We start from the raw sequence: 16833 nt of genomic DNA on the forward strand, positions 1-16833 counted from the left end.
TCCTTACTCTGCTCCAGAGAAGCCTGGGTAGATGCCATCAGTGATGCACACGCACAGGGTGCGCACGTGATCTGCCACCACGCGGTAGGCCATGTTCACATGCCCAACATCAGCATCCCCAACCAAACCTTGGTATCTGGGTGCCCTGCAGCCCTAAAAGAGAAAGTAGGGAGACAGATCAGCAGAAATTAATGGCTGCAGAAGAAGTTTCAGTGCAAGAGGCAACCAGCCATGCCTGACACCATGTTTCTCAACTACCTCTGAACCTAAGATGTACTCCTTAAATCCTTCCACACCACTACAGACCAAGACTTCTGTACCTTACACAGGTCAGCCAATGCCCTGGCACTGAGAAATTTAAGACACTTTGAAGGAAAAACGAATCAGCAGTGCCAATATTCCAGCGGATTTCCAACCTGGAATTCTCCCTTTTTTCTAGAACGCTGCACTGGACCTGGAAGGACATAATCTCCTGTCTCAAAACACTGCTCAGTAACATGCAGAGAAGGCTGTACTATGGTACCCAGCAAACAGTCTGTGTGCAAGGAGCTTTTGCTGGGTGGTGACTCTGAGGGAAGCACCATCACCTTGTGAATGGCATCCAAGATGGGAGTGAAGAGATCTGTGTCATAGTTGGAGCGTTTGTTCTGCAGAACTGTCACCAGCCTTTCCAGACCCATTCCTGTATCCACATGGTGCTGCGGCAAGGGAAGGAGATTCCCCTCCACCTCTCTGTCAGCCAGGCAGGGGAAAAAAAAAGGTAAAAGAGAAGCAAGGATCAGTTCATGGGCAAAAATAAGGAACAGGTGAATCAAAGAGAATGGGAAACTGACAGGGGATGGAAACAGTGGGTGACCCAGCACAAGGAAGCTCAGGGACAAGACTGCCTGCCTTGGCCCTATCAGGCAGCCAGGATCTGACTGTCACATAGTCAGGATAGGCTGCAATGTTAAGGAAAAAGGCCTTCCCTAATAGGGCCAAAGGCCTTTTCCTCCTCCTCCAGGCTGCTGCAGACCTCAAGAGATCTCTGGAATGCAGCATTAAGGGAGAATAGGCAGTGTGTGGATACAAAAATGCTGTTAGCAAGAAATTTTCCTGCTTCTTTCTAGGCCCGTGGGATACTTTTCTCTCTCACGAAGATATTTGCAGAGTTCTGTAAACCATGAACACCTGCGACCTTGTAGGACTATGTTTATGGTACAGTAGAAAAATATTTTGACAATGGATGTTTTAGGATTCTAGCCAATCACCCCAGGGGGTGGCTGATCCTTTGACCAATTAGACTATGAAGAAAAAAGTCTATAAAAGAGTTTGTAAAATAATTAAATAAATCAATCTTGCTGCACAATTCCTGCCTGCTGGATCTCTCTCCTCCTCCCTAGAGCTACAGGATACAGTACTAGCAGTGAAGGTTGAAGAAGACAGGGAAATAAAGCAAAGAGGACCAAGAGCCATGCTCAAATCCCCATAGCTTCTCTCTTGCTCCTGGTATTGCCAGCTCCTGGAAAACAGTGGTAAGTCTGAGAATATACACATGATTTTGGAGTCAGGCTAGGGAGAAAGGCTCTGGAGTTCAGATGAGATGCCTGGTACCTGCTGTACTGCATGAAGACCAAGTTCCAGATCTCCACTACATCGGGGTTGCCCTGGTTCACCAGTGCTGCAGCATTTCTGCCACCACCCACGTGGTCATAGTGGATCTCTGTGCAGGGACCGCAGGGACCTGTGTCCCCCATCTCCCAGAAGTTGTCCTTCAATGAGAAAGGAAGCACGTGACTGGCAGGCACCCTGGAAAGGCAAACAACAGAGGTGGCAGTGCTGAGGCATATACACAAATCACACAGAAGCCTAGATCACAGAGAAAGTTGGAAGAAAGGAATCCTTTCTTCCTACTACAGACTCAATAAGCAAACACATTAGAATTCCTCTGCTTCTGTTCACAGAGAATTACTCTCCTTAGCAAGATTAAGTGGGCCAAAGCAGACAGGACCCTAGCCTCAGCCCAGAATGACTGGCAAACACAGCCTGGCCCCTGCTGACCGAGACAGGCTCCCCACTAGGTCTGTGGAGCACCTTGCTCCTTGGAGCAGAGGCAAGACCTGAACACCATCAGTGGCACAGAGCTGGCTGTCTTGGGTTCAAAGCAGCCTTGGGTACATGCAGCCTGGAACAAGCTCCCAAAGCACAGCAGTGCTCTCTGCAACGGCTGCACCCTCTCACTGAAGCAACCATTGCTAGCTTTCAGAGGAGAATGTACTCTCACCATGCAGAGGAAGCAAAGGACTGGAGATCCTGTATGCACTTCATCCACGCCAGCCAGTTTTAGGCACATACCCATCCCCACCGATACTATCTGAGAATGAACCAAAAGTTCAAGAGACCCAGTGAGCTCAGAGCCCAGCTGCCTTCTAACAGCCCAAAGAAACCAGAAACAAAATGGGTTTAAAACATAATCTCTGGCCCCTATAGCTGATGAACTAAAGAGCAAATGCAAAACTGTGGAAAGTGAAATGTCAGCACCTGCTGCTCAGAACCTCTTCTCTAACACGCTTACCCCAGGCGGAGCCACACATCCCTGCACTCTTCATCTGCGCTCAGCCCCAGCGAGGGGTCTCCACCAAAATAGGTGACGTAGAGACGATCTCTGGGGATCTCATAGACCTCTGTCAAGAGCTCCCAGGCCATGCTACATGCCTCCTCCTGAGCAGGTAGGGAACATAAACGAAGCACAGTAATTCAGGAAGAGTCTTTAGAATGGGAGTCAAACAACAAAGACGTTAATTTCAGCTGTTTCTCTCCTTTTCTAATTTTCAAGTGTATTTCAAAGAGCAGGATGAGGGTCAGGACAGTGAGACAGATCATTGCTGCCAGCAGAAAACTGACATTCCTAAAATGTTATGAGACCTTCAGCATGGTGTGCATCTATGTGCTCACCAGCAGAGTTACATGGATATTTTTTTTTTTCACAGAAAAAATGTATTCATTCGCCAGCTAAAAAACCTAGCATCCTTTATTCTTCTTCCCTTTTCAAACTTACTAGTAATAAGCATCAAATGAACTGGTAACATCTTTTCACCATATTAAATGGTCAACACTGGCATTCTCACAGAAAACCTTGATTTTTATGTGTTGGTCACAGCTTTAACAGGCTGAGTGCTTTGAGAGTCTGCAGGGCACATTTAGTGACAGAGCCCATCAGCTCACCATCTCTGCTCCAGGCCACAGAGCTCCCAGGAAGTAATTTGGACCTTACCAAAACACCTTCTGCACACATTCCTATGGCACTACAGCACAACTCCAAAAGAAAGGTTGCGTTTTCCCCTAGAAAGGGTTCACTCCTATCACCTCACCTTAAAGTAATCCCCAAAGGACCAATTCCCCAGCATCTCGAAGAACGTGTGATGGTAAGTATCTCGGCCCACATCCTCCAGATCGTTGTGCTTCCCTCCGGCACGCACACACTTCTGGCTGTTCACCACCCGCCGGTGCTGGGCCAGCTCGCTCCGGGGGTGCACCGTGCCCAGGAAAATGGGCTTGAACTGGAAATGAGAGGCATCCGCTATTGACAGATGCCACCCAGCGCAGGGGGCTGCGCCTGGGGCTCCTGAAACACAGAATGGGTCACGCTGGAAGGGACCACAGTGGGTCATCTGGTCCAACCTCCCTGCTTAAGCAAGTTCGTTCCAGAACACATGGCACAGGATTGTGTTCAGACAGTTCTTAACTACAGCCAGTGAGGGAGACTCCCACAGCACTACGGCACTACGAGAGGCGTCCGGGAGGACGGCGGCGCGGGGAGCCCAAAGCACCACCGGAGACCTCCTTGGTAGGGGACACCCCAAGCCGGGCCGCGCTCCTCTGGAGACGCGGAAGCGCCGGGGAGCCGGAGGAGGGGAGGAGCGGGAGCGGGGAGAGCACCTGGTTCATGCCCGCGTTGACGAAGAGAAGGCGCGGGTCGCCGCGGGGCCGCACGGGGGCCGAGGGCAGGCGGCGGTGGCCGTGGCGCTCCTCGAAGAAGCGCAGGAAGGCGGCGCGGATCTGCCCCGCCGACGGGCAGGCGGCACCGCCGCGGCAGGGGCTGCAGCGCCAGCGCCACGGCACCGCCAGCAGCAGCCGCCGCCGCAACCGGGCGGCCGCAGCCATGGCGGCCCACGGCGGATGGCAGCGCCGGGACGCCCGGAAGGGGCGGTGCGAGTGGAAGGCGGGACACGCAGGAGGGCGGCGGGACTGCGGAGGGGCATCGCGGGACAGTGGGAAAGCGCCGCGCCATCGTCCCAGCGGGCTGCTGCGGCGCACGCGCGGGCTCCCGTCGCGGCCCGGGCTCAGTCAGGGGCGGCCGCCCCGTCCCGCCCCGTCCCCGCCGCCTCCGCAGCAGCAGCGATCGCTCCGGCCGGTCGCGGTGGGCGGGCGGGCGCCATGGCGGTGCGCGGGGTGCCGCGCCTGGCCTGGTGCCTCCGCCGCGTCGGGGCCAGCTGCGACTGGCTGCTGCTGGAGGCCGGCACGCAGGTGAGCCGCGCCGGGCTCCGGCTCCTCGGAGCGGGCGGGTGGGCACGGCTCTCGGGACGCAGTTTCGGGGGTCTCCTTGTTTCTTACAGCGCTTCCCAGGAGGAAGAAGCACCGCCTCGTCCCGCTTAAGGAGCAGCCGCCGTTCGTGGCCGTTCGGAGGGGCCGCCCGGCCTCCCCGCCGGTAACGCCCCGGTAACGCCCGAGGGTGCTGGGGTCGCCTTGGCCAAGCCTTCGCTTGTTTATATCTTTAAACTGTGTCGCATTTAGATAGAGTTGTTCGTGTGACGGTAACGTAAGTGAGAAGGAAGGGAGTCTGTAGCCTAAGTAACAAGGCGATGCTTTGGCGAGGTTAACAGTACATAAGGCGTAAGGCATTCAGGTGTAAACGAGGTCACGTTTAAATTGTTTGGTTATGTTTTGGTGCGGTACAGAAATAGCCGTTTTTTCAGCGATCGCGTTTTTTAATTGAAAAACGGGCCCCGGTATTCTTCCCTGAAACCCAGCAGGCAAAGACATGTGGTGAGGTTGGGGCAGTGTAAAAGGATTGCTCTTCTGGTGGTCAAAACCAGATAGGTAGTTAGGTGGTGTGGTGATGCTGTGGCCAATGCCTTTGTGCTCACACACTGCAAAAGGCACCCATCCTTAAGCAAATGTATGCTTTTGTTACTTTCCCATCATGGACTTGAAACCCTGAGGTGTGCAGGCATGCTCGGTGAAGGACTGGAGGTAACACATCTAGAGAACTTGCAGCTAGGGTGCTGATAATTGTGTAGAGAATCCAGTTTGGGATGTTACTGCTCTGATTGTCTGCACAGTGGTTGTCAGAGGCAGCAGGGAGGCTGATGGCATTCTGGTGCTGTAGGTGTGGCCAGGCCAGAGAGTGCAAACAGCTTTTGCTGGGGATTTAAATCATAATCGTAGAATATCCTGAGTTGGTAGGGACCCACGAGGTTCACTGAGTCCAACTCCTGACTCTGCACAGGACAGCCCTAAGAATCACACCACATGCCTGAGAGTGTTGTCCAAACACTTCTTGAACCCTGTCAGGCTTGGTGCTGTGACCACTTTGATGCCGAAGGACACTGCTGAGGTGTGGGGGTGTGCTCTGACTTGCCAGTACTGCTGTGAGCAGCACTGAACTCCAGCAGGCGAGTGGTAACATCTTGGACCCCTGTTTGCTAAATGAACTTGATCAAGAGGGAGTTCTGTGACTGGCCCTGCTTTCTCTCACTCGTATTGGTGTGTGAGGCCCTGCAGATGTGTGTGACTGGGCCCTGAGGATGCCACTGCAGGAACAAGTGCAAAGCTGATTTTATGTTTGAATCCTTATGAAGAGAGGAGTCTTTATCCATTCGAGTCTCTGTACCTCTTACATATGCAATCCATGTTGACGGAACACTAATCTATATGAAACATTTAAGTGGTAGGCACCAACGTGGTTAAGTTTGCTTTTGTCATCTTATTTTGCTTCTTTGCCTTTGGTTATGACATGGGAGTCTGAGTTCTTGCTCTAAACTCAAGGTGAGACCTGCTCAGGTAGTGCAGTACACAGATGAATTGAGAGAAGTGTGCAGAGGAGGCAACAGAGAGAGGGAGAGCAGGGGTGTGCTTTAAATGGCAATCTGAAATTAGATGAGATTTAATAAGATACTGTGCAATGGTACAATTAAATTATGTGCCTTCTTCCAGAAGATACTATTAGAGTCTAATCCAGTTATTTAGATTACTTTCACTACTGGTTATGGCCTGCATGTAGCTTAGATTCTGAGCCATGAGATCGATGGTGGGATTTACAAAAGTATCATGTATTTAAAGCAATTTGGAGTGTGCACTTTTTTGATGGCACTTTTCTGGGCTATTTTTCCCTGTATCTTTCCTGATCACAAACGGTTGAACAGATGCAACCAGCAAAAGAAGAGGGTAAGAAGTAATCTTGAGACCCACACGCAGTACTGCTGGTTTGAAGAAATGGTGTTTGGTTAGGTAATGACTGAGGTGGGACACAGATGGTTTGTGAGTGGCTTTGAGCAGCTTTGCTGCTGAGGAAGATTTCCATGAAACCAAGGCTGTAATGTGCCTCAGAGAAATCAAATTTTCCTCAGTGGGAGAGAAAGATAATACTTAAAACTTTGTAAGTTTCCGTTTTCTATCTACTCTTAAATGAAAGAAAATCATATTGTGCCAGAATTTTTGGAAATAACCATAAGATGTTGATCTAGATTTTTGCTGTACTTAAATTGAAATGACATAAACTGAATTTACCATGTCATTGCTGATTGCAGTTACTAAACTACTTTATTTTTAGGTAACCATAGGCCGAGGATTAGATATCACGTACCAGCTGGTGTCAAAAACCTGTCCCTTGATGATCTCTCGTAAACACTGTGTCTTCCAGCAGAATGCAGAAGGGCAGTGGACTGTCAAGGATAACAAGGTACAGAGACCAATTGAAGACCCTGTACTGTGAGATTCATTGAATGGAATCCATTGTTTGGGATCTAGCAATGTATGGGCTATGATATAGTATGATATAAGTGTGATAGAAGTCCATGGGAATGTGTCTTGCCTGTTGTGCACTTCCAGCAGGAAATTTCAGTCTGCTGTAGTTGGGATGCAAACTGTATTACTTTCTGTATGTAGACACACCTCTTGGTTTAGCATTTTTCAGACCATTGTGGCCCTGCCAAGGGCACTTTGCAGTCTGTGAACCTGTTTTGTGTAGCTTTCTTAAAAAATACCCTATGAATTTTGGCATAAAATCTTATCTTTTCAAAAGGATAATGTTCTTTAATTATAATAAACTTCAACAAGAATCTAGTGTTAGAAAAACCATGTTTCATGTTGTGTTCAAACAAGTTTCTCCTGAAAGTTCTTCTCAGCTGATTAGAATAAAACATGGATGTCAAAGTCCTCACCTGGGTCTCACTTTGACTTCAGTGATCTGTTTTTTTATGTCATGATCTCTCCACTTTCTCATTCAGTGTGAAAACTGTGAAATGGATTATTTGCTTTAAAACAGCACTGGTAGAACAAAAATGTTCAACACGTCATGCAGATTTGAAGGATGTTTGGGTCAACAGCAGATTGGTCAGAAAGGAATGGAGTGGCTACTATTAAAATTACACTGCTCTTAAACAAAAGCCTCTTGTAGTACATGTATAAACTTGAAAACTTAATGGTACTGCATGATAGGAAACATCTACCATAGATTAACTATTAACACTTCCTCTGTATCATCACTGTTGACCAGTCGGTCAGCTTGTTCCACTGGATCTCGTTGAGATATGTCAGTTCCTAGTGTTTCTGCAATTCATCATGATCACAGACCAGTTTTGCTGTTTTTGAAAACTATTTCTTAAGCTAATATTAAAACCTTTTTTGTGCTTTGAACATTAGAAGAACATTTTCCTTCTTCCTTATATTCTCCTTGTATTTATGGAAAACTTTGTTTCCTTCAAGGAGTATAACCAATGCTTCTTTTTCTTTCCTGTTTTTTTCCCTGGAATTTCAGGTAGCATTCATTGTCAAGAATAATTACTGCAGTATTCCATGTTCCTGACAATGATCTATTGTGGAGTCTTTTTATTAGTTAGTTCTTACTTCTGAAGTTTTTGTGTAGGTTTTTCCCCTCAGAGTTCATTGTCTTCCTTCTGCATAAGCATGTGTGTCAAAATGTTCTTGGTGCTTGTACACAAAATCTATAATGCAAGAATAATATGCAGTAAATAATACAATGCAGTAACTGTAATAAATGGAACACTGAGCCAATAAATTGGATATTACAAGGTTTATTTAAAGAGGTGGCTTGTTCTGATTGAAGCACTGAAGAGGTTGGCTGTGTTTATTTACAGTTGCCAGAAATAACTTGCAGAGGACTCTGTAACTACATATTAAATTTTGGTGATTCTGTGTTTATTGGCAGAGTCTAAATGGAGTCTGGCTTAACAAACAGCGCCTGGATCCATCAAAAGTCTATCCTATTGCTGAAGGAGACCGTATCCAGTTGGGAGTGCCTTTGGAAAACAGAGAGACTGCTGAATATGAGTATGAAGTAATTCAAGACGAATGGGAGAAAATTAGACCCTTTTTAGCCCAAAGAAGTGACTTGGGGAAAGCTAAGAGTTCAAGAACTAAACGTAAATTTAGTTTGGAGGAATTGGAGACATCTGCATCAGAAGGCCCTTCAAACTCCAGATGCAAAAGAGACAGAATGTCCTGTGACAATGAACCTTTGGATAAATCATGGGGACAGGTGGAAGAGGCCAAACGGCTAACAGAGAAGATGGATGTCAAGCTGCCCTCTCCTGGACCCAGTGAGGGCGATAGTGGTCCAGTGCCTGGTAGCCCTGTTCACTCCAAGAAAGCTGTGACTGTCCCCCAGAATGACCAGAAAGGCTCCAGTCTTGCAGAGTCGTGGACTGGCTTGAAAATGCTGAGGAAATCTCTAGTAGATACAATGAAATTAAAGGTCAAAGTGCAGGAGAAGCAGACTGCAGTTCTAAATGTGAAGCAGAAGCACAGGAAATGTGATCAGAAGGAGATCCTGGTAATGGAACAGGAGCTGCAGGAGTTGCAGAACCAACTCTGCATGGAACAAGAGCATCAGCAGCAGCAGGTGGAAGAGCTGGAGAGGACATTCTGTAAAGAGCAGCAGAAGCTAGAGGTATAGTGGTGGTAATAATTTTGGCCTGTGTCTTCACATTTATGGAATGCCTCGTATAAGGCATTGATCCAAAATAGCTCTTGAACTATACAGTAACATAAATACTGTTTGTGTGAATTACCTCTGCTAAAATTATCGTGGAAGTACTTTAACTTAGTATGTAACACAGTGCACGTACCAAAAGAAAGTGCAGAGACAGAAGAGATTTGGCTGCATGGGGAATTTAAAAAAGGTGCAAAATAAAGCATTTCAGTTGGTAAAGAAGCATGTTTTTAAATAAAAAATGAAAGTCTTTGCCTGATCTCTCATGGTTATGAAGAGGACAAGTTGAAAAGTAATAACTTTAAGTGTGAATTTCTCTCAGTATATGGCTGAAATAATGCCCAGTTTGCATGGCAAATGCACTGTCTTTACAATCAATGAAATACTGCATGCCTTAATCCTTGGAGGGAGGGAGATTCTTTTCCTACTTCCAAAAAACCCTTTCTTGCAATCTGTAAGTACCTTTAAGCAGTAAGTGTATGTGATGAGTTGCTTTTTTGCTAACAGACCAAAATCTGTTCAAACTTGAGACTGCTCAAAATCTGGTTTAAAGAAAGTAAGGATTTGTCTTGGAGTGAGTTTAATGATTTATCAGTTACTTCCTTAAAGTCTTCCTTAATGTAAAGATACCAGTATCAGAAATACAGAAACTTTGGAGTTGTGTCCTTAGAAATAGTAGGAAGTTTACGTGGAGCTTTAGGTATCTCTGACCTCTTTGAATGTGCGCAAAGATAGAGTTGCAGCTTTTAAACCGTTCATGATCTCTTTGCTTCTATGAATACGCTGGTGCCTTTTGAGCTAGAATAATGCAGAGGTATTCCAAATAAGGAACTGTAAATGATATATCCATTTTAACTCTTCACAGTAAATGATAGCTCTAATTTCTGTTGTACACATGTAACACTAGAGCAGAACATCTCACCATTTGTTGAAAATCAGTGTTGTTTCTTTAAGCATATCCTCTAAAGAGAGTATGCAGAGCAGTAATTTTCTGTCTCTTACGTTCTTCAAGTCTTTTTTTTTTTTTTGTCCCACTTCTTACCCCCCCCAGGGAGAAAAGTGGCAACAAGGGGAAGAGAATCTGAAGGAGCAGCTGGCCCAGGTCCTGCAAGAGGCAAGTGATTATGGGTCTAGGTTTGGTGTAACTGTGTAACTCAGATATTTAAATCTTTCCAAGTGCTGTGGCCTCTTGGTAGAAGACAAGGACTTTGCCTTACGTGACTGTAAAACCTAACTGAAATGAAAGACTAACCTGGAGGAGGGAATGCAAAGTGTGATGGCACTGGGAAGGTCCTAAATAACTGGCAGTACATTCCAATTTTAAGTTATGGATAAACTGCCTTAACACCTCAACTCGTATGTGTTGCTGCTCTAGGAGGAGATTAGGAGAAATGAGTATGCTGAACCTTATGACTATGGCCATGTATTTTTAACAGGATAGCTTATAATGGCGTTCTTATAACTTCTGGAATGGTATTATTACAGCATCGTGCTTTGATGGAAGAACTGAATCGTAATAAAAAAGATTTTGAGGAGATAATTCGAGCCAAGAATAAAGAACTTGAAGAAACCAAGGTAAGGAATAACTGCATTCTTAGTTTTATTCATAAGTGAAACATGATATGCTGCAGTAGAGGAAGTGGTTTAACATTTGCCTTGGCTCTGCCTGGATTCCTATAGTGCAAAATTTCTGTGTTTTGAGGTGGCAGCTGACTCTGGTTTCCAGCACTGGGGGAGGAGGCACCTTGCCCTTTTCATAAATTAGTGTTGAACAGTTGTTACTAGATCTTTCTCGATCATGAAGAAAGCCCAAAGCACCTGAACTGTGCATTGTGGAAGAGAAGTGGGCCCACTGCACCTTTTCTTTAAAAAACAAACAAAAAACCCCAAACCAAAAACAACAGGAAAAAACCCACCGACAAACCAAAAGTGTTTGAAAAGTGAGGCTCTTCATTTTCAGTTAAAGCGCATTCAAATAAAACTGCAGTGTGTCAGCAATTCTATAAGAGAGTGTAGGACTGAAGCAACATGGAGTTTGAATAATGAATGAGATAAGCCACAGTTCTTCGTGCCCTTGACATAAAGTGATGAGTGGAAAATAATTAAGGAGATCCTTTCCTGTGTCTTAGTTTGGGAAATTATCACATTATCCACCACTGACAATTTGCTATGGTTTTTTAATGTCATCTTTGGAAATTTGTTGCTGTTTCAACTATAGCTTCAATTAGAAGAATTTTTCTGTTATTTTTAGAAGATGGAGCGGGTACCTAGCCTAATCAGCCTAATTTAACTCTTAACAAGTAAATAAAAAGATTATTGGGTTGTTAAATGCAAGTAAATGTTTTAAACTTCAGTGCTTCCTTTTTTAAACATTTGAGGTGTTTTGTCTGTTGAGTGTTTTGCTTTTTATATCAGGCATCAAAAATAAGTTGATTAAAGCCAAACTCTTGCCAGGAACAGGTTGAAAAAGATTCTGAAAAGATTGCTCAGGTGGTAGTTCCTTTAGGCTGAAGGAATTTTGGTAATGGCTGCTGTTCTTCCTTCCAAGTTCTCTGTAATGGATGGGAATATTCTCAATATTGCTGAGACTACAAAGAGGAGAGAGGTTACAGATCTGGGTATATAATAGATCTCCACTCCACTTGACATGTGGAGATTTGCAGTATGATTTTCTTCCCCTACACACATACTTCTGCCAATTGAGAAAAACCTTGTTCTTTGTTGATACACAACCCCATGTACTTTTCCACTAGGAGGAGAAGGAAAAGGTGAGAGCCCAAAAAGAAGAGGTGTTGAATCAGATGAATGATGTGTTGGAGAATGAGTTGCAGTGCACAATCTGTTCTGAGCACTTTATCGAGGTATGTTTAAACCTGTATGGGTTTGCAGTAAAAAAGAGACTTGAGAAGCTTTCCATAGTTCTATTAAAGCAATATTTAAGCCTTTTTCTTTATTTCACTTAACAGTCCCAACAGACCCACAGTGAGTTATGGGAAAGAGTCGATCCAGAAATCTATTCTGTCTGCCCTGACTCTTTGCTTGACAGCAGGTTCAGCTTTAATGTCTCTACTTGCATAAACATGAGTGCTTAATCCTTGAATGCACATAAGTTTGGAGCACTTGCGTGGGTTTTTAAACTGGTGCTCTGAGTTGTTGCTGCCAGCTACTTGGGCAAGAATTATTTTGTAGTGGGCCTTGCTTTAAGATGACTAGGGTTGGACTGTGTGAGGTTTAGATATTTGGAGAGGTTAGTAAAGGAGGGGAAGTACGGTATTCAATCAAGTCCTGAGATGTTTATATTGTTCAGATAAACTCTTTCTTTGAGAAATTGGCCTGTTTTCATTTGATTCTACAAGTAATAGGCTATGCTTGTCATGTAGACTGTTATTTTTGTTCTATTTTGCTATAAGTTCAGTTTCATGACGTTATGTTTTACTGTGGGAAACCTGATGTGTTAGCCTTGTTGTAACAGCTTAAGAGCTAGCTGAAATTTTAATTTCTGGTTTCTCAGTATATTAAGATGCTATTCTGAAGTTATGTGAGTTTTTCCATAATTTATCCTTTTCAAATTGGGGAAACTTGTAATAAAATTAATGCATTTTTGTCTGTTTCTGACTTGCTACGACTCCATTAACTGACTTGTAAAATGGCCTGACCTCTGGCATGGGAGAGTTTGTGTGTGACTCCTGCGAAGGCCCTAAAGGCTTTAGGCTCTCCAGTCCCTTTCCTTATACAAAATATTCATCTAACACTTCCCTGTGTTTTTGCTTGACAATGCCTGTGCGAGCATGCTGTGACCAGTATCCTTGTGCTGAATTCCACAGGCGGTCACTCTGAACTGTGCTCACAGCTTCTGCTCCTACTGTATCAATGAGTGGACGAAACGTAAAGGGGAGTGCCCTATCTGCAGGCAGGAGATCAAATCAAAGACGCGCTCTCTGGTGCTGGATAACTGCATTGACAGGATGGTAGAAAACCTGGATGTGGAAATGAAAGAGCATCGCCTGACCCTTATCAGAGAGCGGAAAGGTGAGAGGTGGGTGGATGTGGCATGACGAGTACAATCTCTTATTCCATCTATTTTGTACAACTTTCTTTGGCACCTATATACCAAGAAGATGCTCAGGGAATGCTGCAGAAACACTAAAAAAGTAATAATGAGATCTCTTGAATAACTAGCTTTACTGCACAGTAAAACAAAATTAATACAAATTTGGGAAAAGACTTCAGTATGAATTCCACAGTCTGGCGGGACAGCTTAATTTAACTACGCTAAAGGTTATGCTCTTTCAAAGAGATCACTAAATAAAAGCAAAAATACATAGAGTGGTCCTTGAAAAATTTACCAGGCACTTCTGATTAAACTGTGGAGTATATAATTACAGAAACTCAACAGACCTGACAAGAAGCTCTGAATTCTTTTCTCTGTGCTAGATTTATGTAGGAAATCTCTGAAAGAGACACTGGTATATCACGTAAATGTATGACTGAACTGACAGTTGCTCTGACATGTTTATTTTTGTGCAATTAAAGCCACTGTGGCTTATGGGCATAACGTCTTGTCTAATTGTTGCTAAAATACTGTGCATGATGGAGATAGCTTTAATAAAACCTCCAGTATGGGTTATTCCTAATCTGCTTCTTTCTTCTAAATTTATTTCTAGAGCACTTGACACTGGTATCTAGGTGCTGAAATGTAGATGTCTTTTCCTGCTACCCCTTAAATTTCTATTGCTGTGTTCCCTTAAGTAATTGTCTTGTTTTCCGTTCATAGAGATGAGTGCATGATCCTTAATTTTGCAATGTATCAAGCCTTTTACCAAAAGAACGGTGCTTTTGAAACCTTTCAGATGCACCATAGTGACACAGAATGACATCACTAAGCAGTGCTAGTTCAAGCCTAGTTACCTGTGCAACCCTCTCAGTCTCATTCCCTCAGGAAATACTGCATTGCTCAGAGGCTGCCCAGCTCAGCTACAAGAATTGTTTTTACCTCTGAGGCAGCCCTTGTGCAATGTGTGCATCTGCAGAGTGCCACAGCGCTCCTGAAGTGTCTCATCAGGTAACTAAGGGGCACTAGCTGAAGTGGTGCCTTCATTGGAGCCCATTGTGTGCTAAACCATGCTCTTCATCCTTGTTTGAGCAAAAAGCAAATGAGTTCACAACCTACCTTCAGAAATAGCTACCTGTAGGAAATCATTTAGATTCACCGTGACACGCTTCAGCTGGAAGCTGAAATGATTTCTCTGCCTTTTTTTGTTCAGTGATGGAAACATTTTGATTGAAATGAAGATAACTACCTGTCTATTTAAAATTAATTCTTAAGAAATATACCTGCTGAAAGAAGAATAATGTTGCAAGTGGCACTTCAGAAGCTGTCATGGCTTTCCAAAAACCTTTCTAAGAGTCTTAGTAGCCCCGGCACCAGAAGGACAGCTTGCAGTCTTAAACAGATGAAACTTTTGATGAGGCTGTAAGTGTCCTGAACAATCATTACTTGTTTGAGAGTCCCTTACACATTTTTTCTTTCCCTCTCTTACCTGTCAAGGCACTGTAATAGTTAGCCACTTCCATTGCCAGTTGTGTGCTGTGAAGGGGTGGAGAATGTCTCCTCCTCATCTGTGTTACCTTAATAGGAAAAGACATACAGAACACTTTAGAACACTTAAGAAAACAAGAAAACAAACCCCATACCTTTGTTCTTTTATGCTGAAAACTGAGAAGAAAAAGGCCTATGTCCTGCAGCTTGAAAGACCTATTGCAAGCTGACAGTGAGAAGACATAGAATAGTTTCAAGGACAGGTAGTAATTTAACACTTGTGGGTACAGTGGTCACAGCTAACTTTTGCATCTGTGTGTTTTAAATGCAGAGAAACAGAATGTGATGGCGAAACCAGCCACAGACAATGACAACGGTGTCCCTTCTTCCACCTACTCCATCTTGTCAAGGAGCAGTTGTGAGAGTGAGGACTCTGAGGAGGATTCTTCCTATAGTGAAAGCTACTATGTTATCTGAACACTGTAACTGCAGATTCATTGCCTGTATGCTACCCAGAACCAACCTAATGGTGTTTGGTTGACTGCTGCTGGAGGAATGGACTGGGCACCTGGAAGAACTCTGTGAAGAGGCTGGAGCTGGAAACTGGCAGCATTTGGAAGAAGGATCTTGTTTTCCAAATGAATGCACAGAAGCTTGATCTCTAAAACAAAATTGGGTTTGTGAGAGAACAGACTGCCATTATGCTGGCTAATTGGTATACAAACCTAAACTCCCATGATAGCTTGTGACCTGCTTGGTGTAATGAAATAGTTTGTATTGCATCATTGCCCTTTCCTTAGTGAATTACATGTTTACATGTGTACACCAGTTTCCCTTATTTCAGGCAGAAGAGGGAATGTCCCAAGCCTTTTGACAACTTGGCCATCCCCACGAGCAGGCAGGAGATAGGCATATCAGGAAGAAGTGCCAGTGTGGGTTTTCTTCTTGAATTTCATATGGCAGCAAGGGTCATCTCAGGCCTTTGGCATTGAAGGTAATAAAGGGTGGGACACAGACACTGTTGGCCGCAAGTGCATTGTAAGCTACCTGCTGGCCATTGGCTTGCTCTGTTTATGTAGCCCATTTTCCGTTAGATAGGGATGGAGGAGATGAAATCTTCCAGAGTTCTTTAGCTAGTGTTCTTCTCATGTAGTGTCTCTGGTTTGTTCCCTCTTCAGGCTTTTTGCATAAAGGGTTTTAGAACTGGGAAGCAGCAGTGACTTTAAAGACATATAATCAGCAGCAAGAGAGGAATCTCCACCTCTTCAGGTGCACTGCTGTCCAAATCACTGAAATGTCCTGTTGGCAGGGTAGGAAAGCAGTGTATGTAGACAACCACAAGGCATAGAATGAAGCCCTTCATTTTATTGTTTACAAGACATCACTGTTGAGCTGTGGGTCGTACTACCCTCACAGCAAATCACTCGTTCCTAAGAGACTGATCAAGTCTTGCCTCATCCTGTCATGTATTTGTCTATCAAGTTCCATTCCAGTGACTTATGCTTTTGACTTAGCTGTTACATGGAAAGAACTGTTATACTGTGAGAAGAGGATGGGGAAGCCCTTGTCATCTGTAATATATCTTTGGCTCTTCGTATATACTTTCTTGTTTCTATGTTTATTTTGTTTAAGAACGGAAATATAAATCCATTTCTGCATTAGTCTTCTTTGGTGCAGCCACTGAGATGAATGTCTTCTAGTTGTCTTTAGACTTCTTTGAGAAAACAGATTATCTCATTTAATAACTTTGTGTCACGTTTTGATTGCTGTACGCAGTGTGACTACTTTAAAGTTATTTCAAAGACTTTTGTATTCAGGAACTGATAAAAGACAACCCAATCCTTCAGGACTGTGACTACTCTAATGCCAATTTAATAGCTATCATACCTCTTGCCTTCTTCCACCAAGAAAGATCCCATTAAAAAGGTGCATGAATGATGATGCTGTCCTAAGGAAGTAGTGCATTCTGACAAATTTGGTCAGTAGGATTTAAACAGGGGAGGCCTGATCTGTGGGCCAGGCAACTTGCTTAAAACTTTAGTGTAAGGTTTCTTTTGTGAAGGACACACTACATCTTCTGTAT

At 44.3% G+C, this 16833-nt stretch overlaps 2 protein-coding genes across 4 annotated transcripts in view; one reads left to right on the forward strand and one right to left on the reverse strand.

Moving 5' to 3' along the window:
• AARS2 (alanyl-tRNA synthetase 2, mitochondrial) overlaps window positions 1-4161 on the reverse strand; it is an 18500-nt gene extending 14339 nt beyond the window's left edge. The window contains exons 1-6 of one of the 2 annotated variants that reach the window (XM_048296710.1): window positions 3919-4161; window positions 3351-3539; window positions 2555-2700; window positions 1594-1788; window positions 588-732; window positions 8-153 (exon numbers count right to left, since the gene is read on the reverse strand). In XM_048296710.1, coding sequence (XP_048152667.1) covers window positions 8-153; window positions 588-732; window positions 1594-1788; window positions 2555-2700; window positions 3351-3539; window positions 3919-4143 — 1046 coding nt within the window. In that variant the 5' untranslated portion in view covers window positions 4144-4161. Of the gene's footprint in view, window positions 1-7; window positions 154-587; window positions 733-1593; window positions 1789-2554; window positions 2701-3350; window positions 3605-3918 lie in introns of both variants that reach the window. The other variant, XM_048296711.1, reaches the window with a different exon arrangement.
• RNF8 (ring finger protein 8) lies at window positions 4154-16691 on the forward strand. Of its 2 annotated transcripts, none has more exons than XM_048296713.1 (8): window positions 4154-4506; window positions 6812-6940; window positions 8429-9169; window positions 10263-10325; window positions 10697-10786; window positions 11965-12072; window positions 13036-13247; window positions 15082-16691. In XM_048296713.1, exons 1-8 carry the CDS (start codon window positions 4159-4161, stop codon window positions 15119-15121), a joined length of 1731 nt encoding a protein of 576 aa, XP_048152670.1. In that variant the 5' UTR covers window positions 4154-4158; the 3' UTR covers window positions 15122-16691. The 2 variants fall into 2 exon arrangements, with proteins under 2 accessions (XP_048152670.1, XP_048152669.1); XM_048296712.1 differs by having other exon boundaries at window positions 13036-13240.
• Window positions 16692-16833: the final 142 nt, after the last annotated feature.

Source organism: Corvus hawaiiensis, chromosome 3, assembly GCF_020740725.1.
Source record: "Corvus hawaiiensis isolate bCorHaw1 chromosome 3, bCorHaw1.pri.cur, whole genome shotgun sequence".
NCBI lineage: Eukaryota > Metazoa > Chordata > Aves > Passeriformes > Corvidae > Corvus > Corvus hawaiiensis.

Excerpts from the sequence above, each read along its gene's own strand:
- RNF8 (XM_048296712.1), top strand. The coding sequence starts at position 4,159 with ATGGCAGCGCCGGGACGCCCGGAAGGGGCGGTGCGAGTGGAAGGCGGG. Across the intron at positions 6,941-8,428 it reads GGACTGTCAAGGATAACAAG|AGTCTAAATGGAGTCTGGCT; the intron begins GTACAGAGACCA and ends GTTTATTGGCAG. Across the intron at positions 10,787-11,964 it reads AAGAACTTGAAGAAACCAAG|GAGGAGAAGGAAAAGGTGAG; the intron begins GTAAGGAATAAC and ends CTTTTCCACTAG.